Below are 23,370 nucleotides of genomic sequence, written 5' to 3' on the forward strand. Positions count from 1 at the left end.
AAGCCTGAAATTGATAAAGTAGTGAGAAAATGGAATGGATTGACACACTAGTATCCCTCCCACCTTCCAGTTGTACAGTCAGTCATATAAGTCTCACACCCTAACCACTACTTCACACTTTGGCATGACTGGAATGCAGTATTACTTTGAATAATACTGACTTTAATTAATTATTATTGATGCCTTTAGCATAAGACATTTAATTATTTTGTTTGCTTCCCAACATTAAAGAAAGTATAAGTAAATAAGTAAGTATAAGTAAGTTTAAAGAAAAGGAAAGCTAATGAAAAATGAATTCAATATTGCTGGAGTGCAACGCACCCACCATTTTTATGTCCAATTCCTTCTGTGCCTGTGCTATGTAAACTAATATTTTCCATGTCAACACTTTTATAATTTCCTGCTCCATTCATTGACTAACATGATGTTTTTTCATGTGTGCTAAATGCATACTAGCCCCAGATACTGTCTGAAGTATTTTTCCATGGTGTTGTGAGGGGACAGTTCGCTAAAGGATCCAAAGACACTTGAGGATCTGGCTGCTGATGACTCTAAACTCTCACCAAGCCTGTTTGTGAACAACTCTGGTGGATTAGCTTCCCCAACATGGTTTCATAGTTCCTGCACTTACTGTTGTTTTAAAGATGTGGTTCCTGTTCTGAGCCCCTGAATTTAGTTGCACTCAATTTCTACAGTCCTGGCCTCACAGCTGAATTTGAATTGAATTTGGGTATGCCTAAGAAATCTGTCTGAACTTCAACCAGGACTGTGATCTCTCTGAATTTTCCTGGAAAAGACACAGAGGCTTTTTCCCCACAAAATCCCTGTTCTCTTCAACAGACTGTTGGTAAACACGAAGTTTGGTCACCCCCAAAGTCCTGTGCCAAGTGTTTCTGGTCTTCATGTGCATTTTTGTACTAAAGTACAAAATATTCTCAGATCAATAAATTTAGATTATAGGGTTGAGACCGCGCCTTTTTCAGACAGATGGAAATAATTAATTCTATTGAATACACTAATATGGAGACAGTTTGTAAATACACAAAACCACACGACTTTGTGGTTTGAGCTAAGCAGGAATAATTAAAATTCAGCTTGGCATTATATAAAGAGAGTGATAGCCACAGCTATTAAAATTACCATTTAACACCAGAGTGAAGTCACAGAGTTGGGATCTTTGCAAAGCTTCAAATGCATTCCCAATTTCCCTTTCTGACAGTTCCTCTCTTCCTCACTGCCGGCCCTTTTCAGTCAGGAAATGTTTTTCACTTGTTGACTTGCTGAACTATATAAAGCTCTCCCTAAATATGGCTGGCTTCATTTTCTCAAGACTCGCCCACTGCGCACAGATTATCTGACAGCTGTTCACCATCGCTTTCTTGCCATTTGCGTACAAAAAGAAAACGACAAATTTGAAGTCAAAGTATGAATTAAAAAACAGTGTGGCCAGAAACATACCATATATTAACTGCCTTAATTTCTCTAAATTTAGCTTCTTAATTTCATCTCTCGTTTTTAACCTGAAACATTTTCTATGTCCTGTTTAGTGAATAATCTCAAGACAAAAGAAGCTGTTTTAAACTTATTTTCCTTTCTGCTGAGACCACTTCTGAACAGAATAAAGTTAACAATGAAGTTTTGGGTTCATTGAAGGATCTAATCCAGCCGTTCCTTGAAGGAAACTGATGTATAAGAGTCACCCACAGGGCCTGGTAGCTTGTTGCATACTCCCACAACCCTTTATGTAAAGAAGTATATCCTGCTTTCTGCACTGACAGAAAACACATACTAATATGTTTAGCGGATATAATATGTTTCTTCTACTTCTATTATCTAACTGTTGTGCTAGTAGAGTTAAGAGAAGATAAAAGAGGGCTGGCAAAAAGCTAAGTGCTAAAAGTAATGAGATTTCAACATACTTGGTTCCCAATAAGACCTAACAAAGCACTCCAGCCCTATACCAAGGGTGAGGGATGTTGAAAATCTTTTGAAAGGATGAACCAAGCTCTCAAACACATGTTAATTCAAATACACTCACGTTGCTGGAGACATAAGGCAACTAGCAGTTGCTAGGAGGCATTCTTCAGGAATACATCAAACAGCCAGCACTAGTGCTCCCCAAATCCAAGCACAGGGAAAAAGTGAGGGATGGAAACTTACCATGAAAGCAAACACTTCTCACAAAAACATTCATTTAATTAGAAAACAAGTCCGTCTTACACTTCCTACTGAATGGCCCACTTCAGCTCAGTTAGGAAGTTCCACCAAGAGACAGGATATTCAAGTCAGGACACACTTCAGACAGGAACAGGGCCAGCTTTCTGAAATACAGGAGCCATTTTCAGACACCCACTCTCCACATTCCTGCTACTGGGAGGTAAATGCCCTGAATAGCAGTAATGAATGTTGGGCAAATCAGTCAGCCTGATCCACTGCAGGGTCACAGGGGAGTCGGGGCACACCCCAGATACACCCTGAACAGGACACCTATCCTTCACAGGGCCTACACAGCCACAAACACTGACATCCTAGAAGCCAGCCATTTAACCCACTGGCAGACTGGCGTATTGGCACAAGAGCTTTGTCTCATATTCAGGAAGCCCGAGTTCGATTCCTGCGCAGGACATGACCTCCCCTTGAAAAAAAATAAACCAGTATGTCTCTGGACTGTGAGAGAAAACCAAATCTCACAAGAACATACAAACTCCACACAGACAGCAGCCCAGGAATTGAATCCAGGAGCCCAGCACTGTGAGACAGCAATGCTAACCACGGTTCCACTGTGCTGACCTCAGTCAACCAGTGAAAAGTATAATTCAAATATATATACAGTGTATTGATCAACCCAAGAGGAGTTATTACTTCAGCCTGAACCCCCTCAGCCCTGAAGATGGCACCTTTCCTTCACTACACACTGATGTCCTGCCCTCTGCTCAATGTGAGAACAGTACTGCACCCGTATGCACAGCATGCTCATATTTATATAATCTAGGAGTGAAATGATACCAAGAGTGTCCGATAAGTTTATAAAAAAAAAAATTAAAAGGTTGGTAAAAAAAACAGGAGAAACTTCTGTTCACATGTGATTTATAGGTTGTATATTATCTATGGCCTCTGTTGATTGTATTACTATTGCCATTGCTAACAAACAGCATTGAATCAGAAAAGAACTTCAGACACGTCAGAGCTGTCTTCAATAACTGCTGGTAATTTGCGTTTAGTAAGATAGGTCTTGATGAAGCTGCGACTGTCACTGGTACAAGTGGACTGAGGCCTTGATAAGGATTTCGGATCAATAAGCTACTTCAATGGAGGCAGGGAAGCCTGGCGGAATGGGATTATCTCTACATTCTGTTGCTACAACGTGTGCCGAGATGTCAATATGTTTATACTGTGCTTTGCAAAAGCACTCCCACCCTTACACAGTTTTCACATTTTGTTGCTTTAGAGCTTGCAGTCATGACACTTTGAAGTGATTAACATTTGTTATGTACACAAACTGCTCCACACATTCAAAGCAAAAAAAAAAGAATGAAGTAAATACTTAACTAATATTAAAGAAAGATTAAATGAAACCATCATGATTGCATAAATATTCAAACCCTTTGTTTTAACAACCTGAATTACTTTCGGTACGCAGAATGACCTGATCAAGTCACAAAATTAGTTCAGTGGCCCCCGTCTGTGTGAGGTTTACATGTGACAACACGCTTAAAGCCAAAAATAGGAGGCAAAATATCCGTGTGGTAGAAGTTGATACCCCGGCTTCTTACAAGAAACAGCTGGATGAAACCCTTGAGTCAATTAGCTACTATCTGAGTTTGCGTAAGTTGAAAAAATGTGTACGGCTCATTTTGTAGTTTCATAAAATGGAACACCATAAAAAGGATCTAAAATAATTTTGCAAAACACTGTACTGTATATCATGGTGTTGTAAGAGTACTTTATGATCTTCAGAGCTGTCCTAGAGATTTTGAGGTTTTAAATATTTTCAAAAACAAAAGCAATATGCAATTGAATTTTAAAATAAAAACAATGGACATCACATCATGACTCGTTTAGTGTTTATTTAAGAACTTTCAACATCAGAAGTTTTTCAGGCACATAGACTGATATGAAAATATAGAGGTTTTTGCCAACCTGAAGTCATTCACTTCTGTGGAATGTGACCAAACATCGCATTTATAAAGACCCTTATGCAAATGTTTCAAATGTGGCAAAATACAGGTATGAAAACTACAAAAGCACTGAATATGAAACATTATGTCTGCTGTTCTACAACAACTTTGTAAAAAAAAAAGTAAAACAAAAAAATAAATTATATAGATATCTAGTTTAATTCTTTGAAAAATTTGCACAATATGTATTTCATTTTTTAAACATTGGAAATAGGTACATGGAATGCACATATTCTGATGGATTTTGTAAGAAAATACTGTAAAGATCTTTTTTTCTATAATTTTACAAAACAAATCACACAGCTATATAAAATCTACTCGATGTACAACAATCACTTAAGTGACTTCAAACTAAATTATTTTTTTTCTATGTAGTAAGAGCTTCATGGCACTATTAAAATACTTTCAAAAAACAAAAGAGTTAAATGGAAGAAAGTCTGACATCCCAGTATTGCTAATTATATAAACTTGAAGATGGAAAAAAAAGAACACAAATGTGCACACACACACATACACACACACATACACACACACATACAAGGGTGAACAGATTATCTCACTGCATTACTGTGACTGAACTGGCCGTTCACAAGGAGGTTTGACTTTGGATACCTTCACAATAAGGCAAACATACCCGGAAGGGTGAAAGGCCTGTAGGACATTCTCCTTGACTTCTATTTAATAAAAGCCAGCCCTCACTACTCTCTTTTATGAGGGACATTATACACTCTCTTTGAAAGGAACATTCTTCTAATTATTGTTCTACAGTTTTCAATTAATAGGCAGGCAGGGTCATCACTTACATGTACTGCAGTGTTTAATATGGAAGTATAACATGAAATGAGGTACTTTTTCGACAATCTGAAGAGACTGGGCCTCACCGCCCGCCCCCCCAGCCTGAATGAGGCCTGCCACCGGCGCAGAGCTCTTCCTGCAGCAGGGAGGAGGGAGTGATTGTGTATCAGGGGAGGGATGAGAGGGTTCTGGCACTAACAATAGTTCCCCCCAGCCCCCACTACCCCCACAACCTCCTCCAGAGACGGTTTCAAACAGACTAGAGAATTCTCAGAACAAGGCTGTAGTGCTCATTCTGAAGAAGGTGGCATCTGGTGCTTTGAAGAAATAAGAAAAGGAATAAAAAATACTCTCACCATAGGGAAAGCTTTTACTCAACTTTCAAAGAATATGTACATATACTAAGTGACATTAAAAATGCAACAAATGAGCATAGGAACCAATAGCATTTTTTGCATATTTAATGCCTCCCAGTATATATGTATGTGTATGGGAGACTGAAATAATACCAGAGAAGTGCCCTGTATTCCATTTCTTTCAATGCAAAGCCTCTAAGACAGGTCCTTCCCTTCCTCAGTTGGCCAACGTTACATTCAAATAGGATTAATTTTAATTCGTACAAGCCCCCCTCAGCCCACACCCATCGACCCTCATTCCTATGGTAATGACTCCCAGGCACTTTGCAGACGAGAAGTAAAAAATGGGCCAATTAAATTGCATCTGGAAGTGGGGGGGTGGGGACTAGTAAATTTGCAATAACTGCGCCAAGATAAAAACTGCAGTTATGTTTCTAGCAGCAACTGGATTTTTTTTCCCCGTAACATACAAGCCATATGGAAAATCTTCACTTTCCCTTTTGCAATGTATATTTACTTGGTGGTCTGTTTACTCTAAAGAGTCAGATTCCCAGTGTTTCAATAGAATTGAAATCTTTCTCAATAGAAAAGAATCTTTCTCAAGGGAGCATTCAAACACACGAAGAAGGCTCCACATTTGAAACCTTCTGTCTCTTTTCTTTTCCTTGCAGTGTGGAATAAAACTTTACCTGTTCTTTTAAACACATACATGTTTTTAAGAAAGCACCTGGTGTGGTTTCCCTGCCACCTACCAATATTTTGGACCATACAGTAGTAGTATCTGAGATTAAAATAAGCATAGAGAGAGAGATAACAGTTGCACCCTACTGAACACACAGAAGAAGGAAGGTAAAAGCTGTCTTCCTCTTTTTTTGTGTATCTGCATTTCATAACTAGATATGGTGGCAATTCTGCAAAAACTAAATATACTCATAAATTAGATGACAGCATAACTCAGAGTCACTCTTTTGTTTGCATTGTGGAATGTTTACACCACAATGCATGCCTTCATTTCAAAGAGGAACACTATAGGGCAGTGGTTAAATCTCAAAACACAGAATGTGCATATCAAGGATGTTTCCTGCTACTTTATTGGTAGAGTTTACTCAAAACGTCCACCCTGCCGTTTCTCGTAATACCTGATTAACTGCTGAAGAATTAAAAAGCAGGGTGGAGCTCGAGGAGATTTAATCACTGCTCTTACAGTGCCTGATTTAACACTTCAATGTTCACTGCAATCCAGGATAATACTAACATTTTTGCCTCCTTGTAAAAGAAATTGCTTATCCCTTTGAAGAAACACTGTTAAACGCATCTTTACAATTTTATACATTCTTTCAACTGTAAACAAAATAAAATTCGATTACAATGGGAGAAAAACGAGCTGACAACTGAGAAAATATCCTGTCTCTTTTCTGTTGTTAATAAGTTAAAAAAAATTAAAATCTGAAAAAAATAAGTTGTTTACAGTACCAAAATGTCTATCCTAATCATTTAAAACTATGAACAGATATGTTAAAAGTCTATAAATAACTTTACAAATATACATGTTAATTATTCAAATAAACTTTTTTTTATAACGCTTCAAAAGATTAAATGTTTATATGACCACAACAGTATATCCTAGATTGCAATGTTTTTTACGATTAAAAAAAAGGAGATTTTTTAATGAATATTTCTTTTAGGTACATTGCCACTCTTAGCAATATGATACATATTTGTATTTATATATTTACAATATAAACCTTTCAGATATAAGTTAAAAAAACAAAAAACAAAACAAAAGTCACAATGTACTCCTGTTTTAAATCCTTCCAATTACTGAAGGCCAACACAGGGGTGACTTGCTGTATTTCATACCTACAAAATCTCCCTTGTTTTCTCCCCACTGACGGCGTGATCGCAGGCTCTGAGCGCGATGGCTCTGGTAGGCCTTAAGTTCCAGCCTTTATGAAAAGATTCTGAAAAGCGCAGTTTCTGACGGGAGTCTGCCTCCATCCTTGTGGCTCTCCCCACGACGACACACGTCACTTCACTCCATCACGCATGCTGGGCGTTTCTTGCATATACCACAACACACTCCTTCATGCCACTCGATATATGTAGAATAAACTTGGATACTGACCGAGAGAGACTCCAGTTTCACAGAGGGTTCAGGGAACCAGGATTTCTTGAGAAGCAGTTAATTGCACCAACTCAGATAAAAGCATCTTATGCCAAAGGCTTCTCTGTTATGATGTAAGAACCCTCTTTCCTTTCTGTCCTTTGTCTTTCAGCTTTGTAGGCACGAAATGGTTTTTTCTGTTTTTTTGCTGGAACACTTGCTCTTGTGTAGTAGGCTCTTGTGGAGCCGCCGGAAGAACATCGTTTTCTTTAAAACCAAAAAAAAAAAAGCGGGCTTCTATAGGAAATACATTAGTCCGGGTCTTGGTGAGAGGGAAAAAGGAAGAACAGCTCCTTCGAGTCAAACAGTGCCTTTTGACTTTGTATACAGCATTTCGGAAAACAGCAAGAACAGCAAATGAAGTTAATGTAAGGCTGAAGGAGTTGGCGGGTTTTTGTTTTTAAGCACGGCTTAAAGATTGAGTTTCCTTCTAGTCTCAGCCGAGGCTCCAGGCCCACATTCTAGTGCACCGTCTAGGAGGCAGTCTGACGGCTCATGTCCTGATGACACCATTACTCTGGTGTGGTTTGGGAAGACAGGGCTCATCTGGCAGGGGCTCGTGAGCAAATACAGAGTCGTCGCCCGAGGAGCAGGTACTGTTCGAGTCCTGGCAGGTGGGGGAGTACTGCTCGAAAGGCACAGAGAGGTCCAGGTACTCCTGCCAAAGCAAAAAAAACAACAACACACAAGACATTGATGGATGCAGCTCATTTAATAACTCCCAGCCTGCCCGTTTGAACGAGGTGACATGAGTAAATTACAAAGGACCCCTGTGGAGGGATATTCACACCAAGGAGGCTTAAGTAATATCTTAAGGAAAAGCGTATTTTAAGGAAAATATCTTATGGAAATTGAGCACAAAGAAGAAGTCTTTGACCGGGCCGCTAAGTGGGAACATGTAGACCGTGCGCGTTTTAATTACTGTTCGGTCCACGCGAATGGCCCTCCAAGCAGATTGTTCTAAATCATATAGAAAAAAGGCTCCCTGACGAAGCTTAGCAAACATTTAAAAAAAAGGAACAGGCTCCCTAAGTCTGAAATGATCAACTGGAACAGGAGTCTCCAGTCCAGGGTCCTGAAAAGCCCCAGTCCAGCAGGTGTTGTAGGCCATCAATTTCTAAATGCCTGAAAGAACTGAACTGTGATCGATCAAACAGGCTGTACGCTCAATAAAGTAAAACCAAGGTCACTGGGAACAAAAATTGGAATATCCTTCAGCCCCCAAGCGCCATTGTCACTTTCTTTACAACAGATGCTTCCGAACCAGTGTTTCCGATCTTTAAAGAACCGGGGTTTAGGGTGGCCTCCGATGACAGCTGGACGGGGGCTCTCTGAGAGCAGGGTGGGAGCCCCGGAACGGGACGACTCTGTGACTGGCGAGAGCTGATTGCACTCACGTCAGTGGAGGTCATGGACAGCACTCGGTCATGGTCCTCCACGAGCTGCCGGAACGTGGGTCTCTGCGACGGAACGGCGTGCCAACATTCCCTCATGATCATGTATCTGGAAGACAAAGCCGGGGGTCAGCCCAAAACGCTTTACCAGGCTGGTGACAGCCTTCAGCTTTCACCGGATTCGGTTCGCAAATGTGTATGTAAAAGAATTTCTAAAATCTCCCCTCACATAAACACACACACACATATTAATTCCTGGTGAACAGGTTTCATCTTCTTGATCGAAACTAAATTTAGGAACCTGGGTGATTTCTTTAGTGATTTCAGTGCAGTCTTCTTGAGCTTTTTAAGAAGAAAATAATTTTTTTGTTGCTCTGGAGAGGGTATCTGTTTTAATGAAATACCTTTGAAGCTTGACCAGTGAGAACTTCTACTACTACTCAGAAGGTTAATTTTAATCACACAACTAATCCTATTGCTTTTATCAGGGACCACAGGGACAACTGCGCCTCATGTGAGATCACACCCTGATAAACATGAGGCAACTCTATGGAGCCTCATGAAGGTCAAAAGCTTTTACTTAGGAACAATTTCCAAAATGGTACTGAGATTGTTTATTAAGTAAATACCTCACCCTGTCCAGCAAGCATAAACTCCAAAAAAAAAATGCAGATACCCAAGTAAAATACAGACTGACTTCTGTGAGTGTGCACTTGGATATAAACACTAAACCCTGCCTCTGGCCCCCACTAAGGGCCCAGGCAGAGTCAGAGTCTGTAAACGGACACAATATGGTGGACGATAAATAATTAGGGAATCACTAGGCCGCTGGATAAAATAAAGTGACTGCAGAACACAGTACAAAGAACGCAGTCTCAATAATAACAATACAAAGGAAACACGGGGGAGTATTAAACACGTACGTATATAAATGTGTGAGGGCATGTGTGCAGCCTTTGTGAGACCTCATGAGCAGCCATGAGATGAGGACACAGAGCCTTGTCCTCATCACACGTCCATCTCTGAAAGCACAGCTGACGTCTCCTGATGCCAGCTGCACTCTGTGAGCCCACTCAAAGAAACAGACGGGCGACCTCAACAGGGGTGCTACCTCGGGGCCACTGCTCAGGCTGGGGAGCAGCCCTGGGGACCCAAATCATGTGGGTGGCGAGGGTCAGAAACAAGCTGCCAGGCCAAGCTGTTGAAGCTGGTGGCCTGGGATCGTCCAAGGATGATTCATGGGTCAATTAGCTCTTAATTACCAAGTGGGCTTGATTGGCGGAAGGTGATGAAGGGGAGTAAGTGGTGCCGAGGCCCCGGCCCAGCGAGGTAGACACCTTACTAAGGGCATCAGTCTGTGGGACTTACAGCTCATGAGTACAGTTTGCAGGCTTGTCCATGCGGTGGCCCTCCTTCAGCAGCTTGAACAGCTCCTCCACTGGGATCCCAGGGTAGGGAGACCCGCCCAGGGTGAAGATCTCCCACAGCAGCACTCCGTACGACCAGCTGAGGGGGCAAGGAAAGGACACAGTCGAGCTCTGTTCTCCTGCTTCGCAGCTGGAGTCACCCCTGAGCGCGGATCACAGGCATCTGCTGTTGTGCCACCTTATGTTGTAAAAGCATAGTAGGTCCAGCTCGGGGGCCATTTTGAACTCCCACATCAAGCCCTCCCCCCAAGTGCCCGGCTGAGCCCTTTGCTGTCAAAGCGAGAGAACGGCACGGCAAAGTCAGAGCTCGAAATGAGCATTTAATCAGATAGGTGACAGGCCCATCTATTAACCATGGGACCATTGTTAGACGGCCCCCTCCTCCACCTCCCTCTGGAAGCACCGCTGAGCGGAGCTAATCGAATTATCCACGCACAGCTCCAGCAGAGCAGAAACCGGCAGCCACAGGCTGGTTGGAGCACTAATTGCTGTAAAGTGATCCCTGGTATTGCTTAATGCTTAATTGTGCAGGCCTGCACTCTGTCCTGCCGAAGATCTGAGGTGCACAAGGGAGCATCGTCGCGGTTGCTTTGGTGGTTGTGACACTTCCAAGGGTATGCCAAGAAACTACTGATGTATCGGACTTCGAACCACACATTTCATGTCAGCCAAATTGAAAACAAAAGTCTTAAAAATGAATTTAGTGTTTTATATAAGCATGATGTGAAATAAAGGTAATCTGAGTGCACATATATATATATATGGGAGAATAGAGCTACCTCTCTAGCCATCTTAATCTCTAATTTGGTCCTCTTCCCTGGCCTATCGAAAATGTTCTGCTTAAATAACCCTGTAAAGGATCCAATAGTTCTTTTCTGCTGCTTTCTAAAAGAACACACAGCAAAAGCGCTGATTTGCTCAGTGCTTTGTTTGGATACGGACAACCTAGTGTCACGAGGTGTTCTTTCAGGACCCTATGCAGACAGCACAATCCGGAGAGGAGTGAAGAAAACACGGGGGGAAAATCATGCAAAGGGGCTGGAAGGAAAACAGGGGGCGTGTTCTAGGTGCGCTGGTGTTCAGGGGGGTGTGCCCGAGGCAAACAGTCCGAAGGGTGTCCACAGGGAAATCCTTGACGAAGCAAATGTCCAGAGCCGGGTGGTCCATCCAAGACAAAGACTAACAGAGTTAGAAGCTGTAACGGGATCCGGCGAAGGGCCGGGGGAATAAAAGGAGGGTCACGGGACCAGAAGGTCAGGACACCATTGTGAAGCGGATGCTCCTGGACTCGCGGGTAGGCGGACTCCCGGGCGTCCATCTTCCAAAGCTGAGCCCAGATTGGCAGGAACGTCCGGCTTTTATAGGACGGGGGGCAGGAAATGAGTACAAAACTAGAAAGGGCTTTAGCGTCCTTAAGAGGAGGGGTTTACGAGCGTTGACACCTAGCTGACCAGTGACAAAAAGTGACCAGTGACAGCCGGCTTTTACCTGCTCCATTACTTTTCTTGCTCAAGTTGGAAAAGCAGACTGGAAGGTTAAAGAATCAAATCTATTGGAACAAATTCTAGACAGGGCTATTAAGAGCAGACTAGTGAATAAATCCATCCATTATCAGAAAAAAAGGCACTTATTCCCAGAATTGTACCCCATGGGAAGAGACAGCAGACCATCACTGGGTGTACAAACAAGGACAGTTTACACACACCAATTAAACTAGCCAGGATGATTTCTGAAAGCGGGAGGAAGCCTGTATTCAAGTACAGGAAGAGCATGTAAATTTCACAGTTTCACAACTCCATACTAGAATCACACATCTGATTCCCAACTGCCTAATATAAAATTGAACATGTCTTTCTATACATGCATTTGATGTTATTGAACACTGCAACGGTCCTTGATGCATGACTGTGATTATAAGACTGCAGTGAAAGATACCCTTATTTCTGAAACTCAGAAGGGGGACAAAGGAAAGAAAATAAAAAAATATGTAAAAAAGGGTACTGGAAAGCCCCAATTATATCTAGTCAAAAGACGGGGGACTGTCTTAATAAAAGCAAAACTATTAAAATATATTTTATCATTTACAATAATAATAAAACAATTTCTCCTGACAGATTAAGAAGGCCTACAGCTGGCTCACTGGAACATACGCAGTGACAGCTGTGGATAAACTGGAAGTCATCCCCCCATTCTTACAAAACACATATGCACACTATATGAACTCGGCACAAAGAAACGTGCCCGTAAGAATAATGCTTTCCTTTTACTGAAATGAATGTTTTATGCGTTTTTCCGCGCGCATGAAAAAAACAGGAGTAACATAAGCAGCGCTGGGGGAAGTTATCAAAACTCACACGTCGCTCTGGTGCGTGTAGACCCGGTCAAACAATGCCTCTGGAGCCATCCACTTCACGGGCAGCCGGCCCTGTAACGAGGAGAGAACAAAACAAGTGATCTGTCAGCTCTCCAGTCTGCCTCTGTGGCTCCAGCTCAATCCCTCCTTTCTCATCCTCTTTCCGCGTCGCATCCCGACGATCACATCTGTCCCTCCGGCAGCTGCGCCGGACCGCCGCCTCGCTCACGTCTACGGAAGCGCGATACCGCTCCCGGACTCCCGGCCGGGCAGGAGCGCTTGTCCGCAAACAGCCCGAACAAAAACCGGCTTTAGGAGACGCGCTGTGCTCCGGCCAGATTTCTGACTCGGCAGCACACGAAGCGCTGACAAGCACATCCAAGGGAGAAAAAGCAGCTGTTTGTGTACAAGGACGCTAACATTCATGTCCAAAAGGCTTTTTCAAAATGCATCCTACCCTTTGTAAATCAATCGAGGTGAATTTGACACAGTATCTTCACTCTTACTCTGATTTACGTTTTGCAGTGGCCCGGGAAGTAGCGTTATCCCTTAACAGATGTTTTCAATCATAATCTTATGTATTTTATGTAACACCTTTTCACAGAGCCGCCGCTTTGTAATAAAAAAAGACCAGATGAAACACAGTAAAACAAAGTCAGCTCACAAAGCAACGTGAGGTCTAATAAAAATAAATCAAGGACCGTTTAAAAACGTTTTAAACACTTTTGAAAACACACAGAACTGCAGAAGGCCCTGACACCTATAACACAGCACTTTTTTAGAAAATGTTTATCATTGCAGTCTGAGGGTATTTGGGTGTAGTGTAGAAAGCAAAAGCATGTTGATTTCATCAGACAGCATAGTAAATGCAAGGCCGAATCTAGGTTTAAAAACACTACCATAATTTCACCAAGACTACCATTCATAAAGGACTCCTCCGGATGTCTAACGCGTCACACAGGTGATACAATCGAGAGGGAGAAAATCGTAGGAAGGTTTAAGAGTTTTTGTGGATAAGTCTTTTACATTTTTCTGAAAATGTGGGGAAGCAATTAAAAACACCAACAAAATGCTAGGATGCACAGATAAAATTGTGTAACGCAGTGGTAAGGACTCATTAAGATTATTGGGTCCTTACTAGTGCACTGATTGTCCAATTTTGGTTGCCGTGTTACAGAAATGATATTGGAATTGGGAGCTACCCGGAGAAACCTGTGGCTTAAGGAAATGTCATACACTAACATGCTGAAGGAATGGAACCTTTTTTTGTTCTGAAACGAGGAGACTATGAGGAGACCTGACACAAGTATTAACAAATTCCTCAACGGCCCTGACAAACTCAGCTCAGCAGGCTTTTTTTCCCCCAAACTGTAAAACAGTAAAACACAAACCAGAGGGTACAAGTAGAAACTACAAGGAAGAACAGGAGGCACTTCTTTACTCAAAGGGTTGTGGGAGCGTGGAACAAACTCTCCATGTTGTTGAAGCTGATACCGTGGTTTCTTTCAAGATAAAGTTGGACGAGGTCCTCAAATCAAATCGCTATGAGTACCAAATGAATTTGATGGGCCGACTTGAGCCTTCTTCCGCTTGCAGGCTTTTAAACTTTCTTAGTTCTGATCCTGATGTACATCTCACGAGAGATCCCAACTGAAGCAGAACACGGGTTGTTTGTGACGATAAAGGCATTGGGAGATATGCACAAGGGAGAGGGCATAAGAGATAGGGAAATTAATGTCAACTGAAGCATTCACAAAGCCATCTTCTGTATGCCACAACAGCACACCCCTGCTGAATTATCCTAGGTTTTCCAAGTAAAACATACCTTACTCTTTGATTACAAGGTGGTGCAAATGAGTAAAACCCATCCATACATAAGGTAATCGGCCTGGTTATTTTGTTCAGCATTGGATTTCTCTACTCAAAGATGTTTGGTCCAATATTTGAACAATCGCCTTTGTCGCCATTTTGTTTTACTTCAAATGAAGCACCAACATAGTACACCACTGATCTGACAGGCTCTTTGCTAGCTGTAAACCAACATCTTCATGTTATGGATCATAGAGTTATAAGTAGAGTTATAAGTTATAAGTAACTCCTGTTTCAGATTATATTGATCGTATCCAGCACGATCATTAATTTTGCTTCCACTGTAGAATGTGAAAATCATGAGAGAACAGTTGGGAAAGTAACAGTGATGCCTAATTAATAACTGGTTACTGTGGAAATTATCACCAATAAATATTCAGGATGTAGATGTTAACGAGTGTCTTGTTTCTTTTACCCACAATGCACAGATTTCATGTTGTGTCATTTTTTGTCAGACTGTATTAGCTACCCACTTTTTTTCCCGGTACTCACATTTGTTGTTTTTTTGTAGTAGTCAATGTTGTGTACATCCCTGGCCAGGCCAAAATCTGCTATTTTCATCACGTTGTCCTCGGTTACCAACACATTTCTGGCAGCCAGGTCACGATGAATACACTGGAAGGGGAAAAATTCAAACAATGAAAACAGCATTAGAAATCTGAACTGAATTCAAATGATATTTGATAAGTATAAATTTGAATTAGTATAAGTATAAATTTGAATTAGTGTATATTAGATAGATACTTTATTAATCCCATGAGGGAAATTGCAGATATATATGTCAGTTGCTGTTAGATCGATATATTTTGACGTTGTTTACAGACATTCTCACTGAAAATGTGGAGTAAAAAATGGATACCCTGACCTTAGCCTGTAATCAATAAAAATAAAGCCCCTTAATGCCCTACGAAGACCTTCATTAACTAACCTCTTGAAAACTGAATGTGCATTTATCTAAACGCGTAATTATACTGGTGAAATCTGTGCAAGAGGTCACAATGGTTTACGATGTGGTTCAGTTCTACCAGGTATAGCAAGTGTGTTTTGCCTTCTAATGGACAGGCACAGGGTTACATTTAGAAATCCTTTCAAATGTCCGTCTTGCCTTCTGCATTCCTTGCCACATATCTAAGTGAAAGCATCTCTAAACATCACTGAAGGGGGCGGTGTGGTGGCTCTGTGGCTTAGCACCTGCGCCTGTGGCTGGAAGGTTGCCGGTTTGTATCCCATGGCCGGCAGAGGAATCCTACTCCATTAGGCCCCTGAGCAAGGCCCTTAACCCCAGCTGCTCCAGGGGTGCCGTATAAATGGCTGACCCTGTGCTCTGACCCCAAGCTTCTCTCCCTGTCTGTGTGTCTCACGGGAGAGCAAGTTGGAGTATGCGCAAAGACAAATTCCTAATACAAGAAATTTGTGTAGGGCCAATAAAGTGATCTAATCTTATCTAATTCAAGAGGGATTGCCATTGTTAGGGGCTTTGCATGCTGCAGGCCAGTATCATCTGGACTGGTCCATTTTCAGAAAGGCCTAGGGGGTTACTCAGCTCTGTGCCAGTGCCATCGAGTGAGGACAGCTCGGGGCTTGATCACCTTTTGGGATGCAAGGTACTCCATGCCTCGCGCCACCTGGTAGGCGCAGGACACCAGGTCTTTGAATGTCAGCTGCTCATCGGGTATCTTGCAGGTGTCGAAGGAGTAGTCCATCCCGGGGGGGCGCCGGGCCCTCAGGTACTCCCTCAAGTTACCTTTGGATGCGTATTCCACCAGCACGTACAGGGGCCCTGGGAACAGCAGAGCGGGCGGTCAGCCAGCAAAGAACATCAGCCAGCAAAGAACATCAGCCAGCGAAGAACATCAGCCAACAAAGAACATTAGCCAGTGAAGAACATCAGCCAGTGAAGAACATCAGCCAGCGAAGAACATCAGCCAGCGAGGACCTGGGAAACGTGTTCCGGCCTCTTCAGAATGCAGACGCGCTGTCAATTGCAAAATGTTTGCCTTTGGTAGTCCTGAAACATTTTATTCCACACAAGTGGCCAATTTGATATTAGTTATTTAGAAAATTGTGTTCCCATGGACCTGTGTCTATTTGTGTATACCATCCCAGCAAATTAGTTCAATTATGGAATTTAATTCTGCTTAGGGATTAATGCTCCAAAATGGTTCTGGGAAATAAGATGTTTAGCACCAGTCAGAATTACTCCATTAAGCACAGTCGGAGTGGCCACTTCAGTGTCGTTTTTAGATCTGTGTGAATAGAACAAGCATGAAGCATCTTGGTCAATAGGTGGCAAGACCTTACACTTACCATCTTGTGTGCAAGCTCCCAGGAGGTTGATGATGTTCTTGTGTTTTCCGATCATCTTCATCATTTCCATCTCAGACACCAGATCAGAAAGATCTTTGTCACTGGCATCATCTGGAAAGACAGAAGGCAAACAAGAAGAGTAGTATGATAAGGGCTGTGCTTGTCCTACACAGCATCACAGAAACATCCGAGTTTATGTTCCAATCCAGTTGAAACAGATGAGAGACAGAAAATCTGTGTCCTAGAATCTTCTTCCTTTAGTATAATACACACTAATTATGTTCAGCATATCTGTGGCAAAGTAAAGACAGTGAATCGTTAAGTGTGATGGGGTATATTCCTTATTTTATAGTGCAATACTTTTATAGTGCAATATAGTGCTATATCATGCGAATCAGGAATTCAAATTTCAAACAATAAAGAATGTTTTATGGTGTCATGTTAGACTCCTTACAATGTATTTATAAAACCTAAGAAATTAAACATTCATTTTTAACTAATCCTCAGCCCCCTCCTTACTGTAAAAGTGTCTGTGTGTTTACACTGAAGATACTTTAAACAGTATCCGTATGTGTACAATATCTACTGTACAGCAGGTGCACTCTCGATGGTAGGCTAGGCTAAGCTAACAGGAACTGAAGAACAACCCTGCTAAAGACGTACTTACTAGTTTGAGGTCATTAAAAAGCCTTTGCCCCTTTTTAGCAAAAAAAAAAGTTTTTGAGCAGTGTTAGGTTATAATTCAACCTAGATTTAGCTTCCCACTAGCAGTCTTTGTTAGCTGTCAATGGTCCGTCTGTTTATTAATTTATTTCTTATACTGACCTTTCAGCATCTTGACAGCTACAGTGAGGGGCTTGTTCGGCTTTTCCTTGTCTATCCCAATAGCCTCGGCCATGACCACCTGGCCGAAGCAACCTTCTCCCAGTGGCTTTCCCAGTGTCAACCTGAAACAGAACGGTTCGACTGTGACCTCTGAAGGAATGGAAATGTATCTCTGCATTAGCAAATTAAATTGATTAGATTGATTTTATAAAATCACACATGTAGTAGCAGATACGTGTACATATGGCAGTAGACTACTCTACTCCCTGCTCTTCTCTTTCCCTTTCTCCTTTTCTCTGACAGACAAAAGGCCTTCTGTAGACGTCCATAGGAAACTTTTCACATTGAGCTACAGTCTGGTTATTTGTCTCCTCAAAAGGAACGTTATCCTTTACCCAAGCTTTCACCTCTATGGTGGAGAAAGCAGGCACAGAGATCAAGGGCTGCAGTATGGATGTATGTGAGGAGGAATAATGCTGTACTGTGCACTGCTCTCCAAAAAAACAGTCAAGGCATTATATTCCATTTTAACCTTTCTCCATGGCTGTTTAGAGGACTCGACTGAAATGACATCTCAATACTGCAACTGTGAAGTATGAAGGTGACTGGGGATCAATCGATCAATGCATCTCCATCTGTTGTACTACCATGAGTTAGATCCTCCTTCTAAGAAATTAACCCAATCAATGTTACCAATAGATGTCGCTGGGATTTTCACTGAAAGACATTTTCTTCTCACTAAAGCAGTCATTTTGGCAATGAAGGGCAAGCCTACACTTTCCTAGCTTGTACAAAATAAGTGGATAGAGCCGTGGTCACCCCTCACAGCCAAAGGTACATGCACTGTGAAGAAGAATTCGCCAGGGGATAAACATCTCACCCTCCAATACGGGTCATGATCTGGATTTCGACTGCGGTGAGAAAGGTAGTTTTACTCTGCGGTGATATGGTGTTGCAGTCGGAAACCTACTCAGTATGAGACGAACCGCAGGTTTGAGTGTTTACTATCAGTCAGGGGAGCCTAACAAGGGCCACTGACCAGCAGGTTTTATAAGCCTCTTTCAATCTCCACCTTCTCCAGAACAGGGCTAGCCTTCAAGCTGACCGATTAAGCAAATAATGATACAATTAGGGAAGTATGAGCTCAGGTGGAAAGGAAACCAGGAATCTTAATCTGTGTAATTATGACTAAAACTCTCCGAGTTAGAATCCCCCTTAAAAAGGGCTTAGCTGGGCCAGTCTGAGCCAGTGAACCATGCTCTTGGGACTTCAGCGCACATAACCCAGTTCTCCCCCGTTTTCCTGTCTGTTCCCCTGGAGTCCCCCTCACCTCGACCTGGGAAACTCCCACTTGGGGTCCGCGGGCAGCTCCAGCTCTGACACGTTGGCCAGCACCGGCCCGTCGCTGGAGGACAAGCGGGCGATTCTGACCAGCGGGGTGTTCGAATTCATGGACGAGTTGGACTCCAAGGACACCTGCTTGAAATGCAAAAAACAGAACCTGTTATAGACTCTGAAAAGGTGACACTACCTGTTCAATCAAACAAGCCACAGAGAATCCTGTTACCTCCAAACTGGCCTGCTATTAAAACGATACAAACCGATTTGTTTGCATAATGACGTTTTCTTTACTGTAGTTTTTCTAGCATTACAAGTCTAATGTTGATACGAAACAGACTGCTCTGTGTGTTTCCTTTAATTCTGTAAGGCTGGTTATGAGGTACATTAAAGAATTGCTAGGTAATCATGAGTTATATACAGTATATATATATGCAGTAAATGCAAAAGGCGTAATAAAGTCTGCACACACAGACAGGATGTGGAGAAAAAACTTGTAAGTGGTAGTTTTGGAGAGGTTTTCTAAGTGACCAGGAAATTGACTCAAACAGTTCTTGCTTTCAGTGCCCAGAGGTTCATTTGCTCCTTCTGTGTGACCTACACTTTGTCTCGAGGGTGGAAAGGCTACAAATTTGCTTCACTGTTTCATTCCCCTTGGGATTCCCAAATGAAAAGCAGCCACTTACCATACCACCTCCTACTTTACCACCGTCCAGCTGAGACACATCTGCTACCCACCTCCATTCATATTCTCCCTACCCCTAGCTGACACTACTGAGATCCAGCACAGATCAGACCCGTGGCTGTTCCCACATGCCCGAAATAAAGAGATCCTTATTCAAGGAGCAATTTGCAAACATCCAGTCCTGTGCTGTGAGTACAAATCATTTAACTTCTTATTCATGAGTGTTTGTCTAGGTTAGAAATCAAATATATGAGTGGGGATTTTGTAAGGTATGGAATCAGTAATCAGTCTCGGCCTACATTTTCAGTGAAGAGCATCAAAAATGGGATATATCTATGTTGAAAAAAAAGGCTTTATGCCAGAGGGAATTCAGAGCAGTACCAACTAAATTGGCCGAAGGGTGACCTGAAGGAGAGTTTTACCAGAAACAACAAAACACTGTCTCAAACCAGCATTTCCGCCCTTGAATATCAAACTATTGTAACGACCCTGGGAGGAATGTTTCAGTCAGCAAAATCCAGGAGAAGAAATAAAATAATTCTCAACAAGACTTGACAAAGCTGGATAGTTTTTAAAATATTCCACTACAGTTCTTTTTTTTTTGCATGTTGCCTTAAGGAGAGTGACAGAGAGCACAGACAAGGCACATAGTTTCACTGGCAGCTAGTGAAACTAAGAGCCTGTTGGAACGAAAGAGAGTTTACTCAGAAAGACAAACAAGACTGACAGAGGGCCTGGGGATGAGACAGAGAGAAATAAAAGGGAGGCTTGCAGTAATCTTGTATCTACTTTCTGTTACCTGTCTCTTGAGGGGGAATTTGGAGAGCTTTTGAACAGGAGGAGCGGTGAGCGTCTTCTTCGTGGTCATCCTCATGCGGCACAAGATGATGATAACCACGGTAAGGATGAAGAGTACACAGCCAGTGACGTAGATGAGGATATCAGCATAGTCATCGTCCTTCTCTATCTCTTCTATAGCTGTGAGGGTTAGAGGTCAAAGGTGAACAGGGGATGAGTTGACGTGGTTTTAGACCTCCTGAACTAGAGACTGAAAGCAAACTAGGAGTACCTTCAAAAGACACCTGAAATACTCTGCCTACTTGTACAACAACTTTATTCAAATGTGGCTTTGCCTTTTCAATGTAATATAATTTTTTCTTTTTCTTTAATATGCAGGTTTTTGTTTCCCAGCACAGTCATATCATTCGTTTAACATCCCCATCAAGCAATCTCTACTAATCAGTGTTGCACCAGCCTTGTTTTTTGTTCAGTAGCATAAGCTTCTTGGTGAGAGCTGAGAGCTGTATGATTTATGGATTGAAAGGTATAATATAATTTGCTGGATTTTGAAATATGACAAAATAGACTATACCTAGCTGCATGACTAACGACAATGAGTTTACTTATACCCTGGATGGACTTTTGAAAGTGAAGCAAAAGAAAAAGACACCGACACTAAAAAGGCCTTTGCAAACAAGGGCATCAAAATCAGAAGTGTTTAATCCTTTGCAAATGACTGGCTGCTGACTAACTTTGTAGCGCTGTTTTTGAGCAAAACATACATTTTGATAAGTCAGACTATTTTCATAGCAGTAATAACTGGTATGAAACAGAAATGCTTTTGTATACATACATTTTAATGTATATCAGTGAAAACCTTCGCATCTCTTAGTCGGATCTTTTCAGATATCAGGAGCGAAGCAGGGCTGGTACTGCTCAGTACTGGGACAGGACAAGAAAAATGAAGTTGCTGCTGTGAGTGGTGTTAGTGGACTGGTAGATGGCACTATTCCTTGTGGATCCACAGTTCCAAAAGGCTTAAGTACTTATTCTGTACTTAAGCTGCTGGAATTCCTGTCTGTTAGAGGCATGTAAACAGAGGTCCCGACAGCTTGGTTATTAAAGATCCCACGACTGTGTTTGCAACAATAGGGACCTAGCTAAGTTCTACTCTGATCTTGCATAGTCTGGCCTTTCCCCTTAACTCAATTGGTGAAGCTCTTTCTCAGTCCTCCACTTGAACTGCTGTGTATTGGGGCTGCTGAAGGCTGCACTATAGGCAAGGTGCTTTGGGATCCTACAGGACGAAAGTACTCTATAGTAATATGTACATACATTTTAAGACATGGCTGTCCTGGTCCTAGAGGGTGTGTGCTCGTTTTCTAAGTCTCTGTAAAGCAGCAGTGCCTGAAGAGCTGGGACAAGCTGTCAAATTGGTTCCTGTAACCAGCAGATTTAGAGGTAACTTTCCTGTTAAGACCTGAGCAGAAATGGCCCTCTGGGACCCGGACTGGATAGCCCTGCTCTAAGAGTTGGGATCCTACATCATTAATTTTTTTAATAGGAAAATATTAAACCGTGAAAAGCTGCCTTGTCATTACTTTGTCCATAAAAGCTAATCACACATAATTTGTGCACATCGAGAAAAATACAAATAAACACTGAGATTCCAATTTTGCTGTATTCCTGGGGGTCACAACTATACAGGCAATTCCGACAGACAGCAGCCCCTGTCGGTCCTCTCTGGGGAAGTAATTAAACTATTCATTGTCTTAATAAGCATCTTGCAGAGTCCGGTGCTTCCACAGTATCTGCAAGAGTTTGATGCTAACATGCCATTTGGTGGGATGCTTAAAAAATAAAAAAAAACAAATCAGCTAGCCTGAGAAGCAGTAATTAAGGAGCTGAACATAATGGGATTGTTCTGCTTTTGTTCTTCACAGCTGGGTAGAACCCCATGCGGCACGCTGTCCTTAATGAGTAATTATATCTTGGGCTACACACCTTGCTGGATGGGCTGGCATTTTCAATTGACTGGCAACAGCTTGTGTTACAAACCCAGGCTGGGTGAAAAATGTTGTCTGGCCATATCACATGGGCTGGGGGATGAAGGTAGTACCTCATTCTCTGCCCCAGTAACACACTTTGAGCATATGGGAATTACTGATTCCGTGCCGTTTCTTAATTAGTGAAGATAACTAATCGACCTAACAAATAAGAGGTTGCTGTATTCACAATGTTTGTATTTGTTATTGAATGAAACAAATAAAAGCTGAGACTCTATGCTTTTCATTTCTCACTTCAATGAGAAAAGGTTTTTAAAAATGTGTGCTTTCTTATAATAGGAATACTGCTAGCAGGACCAAAGCGTAATTTCCGAGTGACTGCTGTAAACTCAGGGGGATTCATTAAACAAACCTCATCTGTATGATTCAAAGAAGGATCAGACCCTGACTCAATTATGTGCTTTGCAAATTGTCAAAAATCAGGGTGCGAACACTAAGAGTAATCTCTCATACTGCTCAGCAACTGTAGTGGGTCACAGATATTACCATCTGTTTTGGCAGGGAGCACCAGGGAGAACATTTTTACTATTAAATGCAAAAGCACTCTGGAAATGCTGAAATAACGGAATTCTTTTCTTCACAAACCACAGGGACCGCTAACACAAGCCCTGGGGACATTAATATGAAATAAATGGTAAATGTGTCATCATGTCCTTAAAATAAAATGTCAAACCTGTTTTGAAATGAGAACTTTTCAGTTTCATTAAGATGTACTCAAACAGCAGGGCACATCCATTCAAGAGTTATTCAACACCCTTAATTAGTGTTTTAACACGGTCATACAATTACATTAATATGGACTAATCCACACACTCATCCAAAATACTGCTTAG

At 42.0% G+C, this 23,370-nt stretch overlaps 1 protein-coding gene across 5 annotated transcripts in view; it reads right to left on the reverse strand.

The window, feature by feature from the left end:
* Nucleotides 1-4,050: 4,050 nt before the first annotated feature.
* Nucleotides 4,051-23,370, reverse strand: part of fgfr3 (fibroblast growth factor receptor 3) — a 78,319-nt gene continuing 58,999 nt past the window's right edge. For 3 of the 5 annotated variants that reach the window (XM_088918826.1, XM_088918809.1, XM_088918842.1), the window contains exons 9-18: nucleotides 20,491-20,669; nucleotides 18,999-19,147; nucleotides 17,669-17,790; nucleotides 16,844-16,954; nucleotides 16,126-16,316; nucleotides 15,029-15,151; nucleotides 12,669-12,739; nucleotides 10,256-10,393; nucleotides 8,891-8,996; nucleotides 4,051-8,151 (exon numbers count right to left, since the gene is read on the reverse strand). In XM_088918826.1, the coding sequence (XP_088774952.1) occupies nucleotides 7,987-8,151; nucleotides 8,891-8,996; nucleotides 10,256-10,393; nucleotides 12,669-12,739; nucleotides 15,029-15,151; nucleotides 16,126-16,316; nucleotides 16,844-16,954; nucleotides 17,669-17,790; nucleotides 18,999-19,147; nucleotides 20,491-20,669 (1,355 nt within the window). In that variant the 3' untranslated portion in view covers nucleotides 4,051-7,986. The remainder of the gene's footprint in view (nucleotides 8,152-8,890; nucleotides 8,997-10,255; nucleotides 10,394-12,668; nucleotides 12,740-15,028; nucleotides 15,152-16,125; nucleotides 16,317-16,843; nucleotides 16,955-17,668; nucleotides 17,791-18,998; nucleotides 19,148-20,490; nucleotides 20,670-23,370) is intronic. The other 2 variants (XM_088918818.1, XM_088918833.1) reach the window with 1 other exon arrangement.

This window comes from Atractosteus spatula, chromosome 1 (genome assembly GCF_055471065.1).
Source record: "Atractosteus spatula isolate fAtrSpa1 chromosome 1, fAtrSpa1.hap1, whole genome shotgun sequence".
Classification (NCBI taxonomy): Eukaryota; Metazoa; Chordata; class Actinopteri; order Semionotiformes; family Lepisosteidae; genus Atractosteus; species Atractosteus spatula.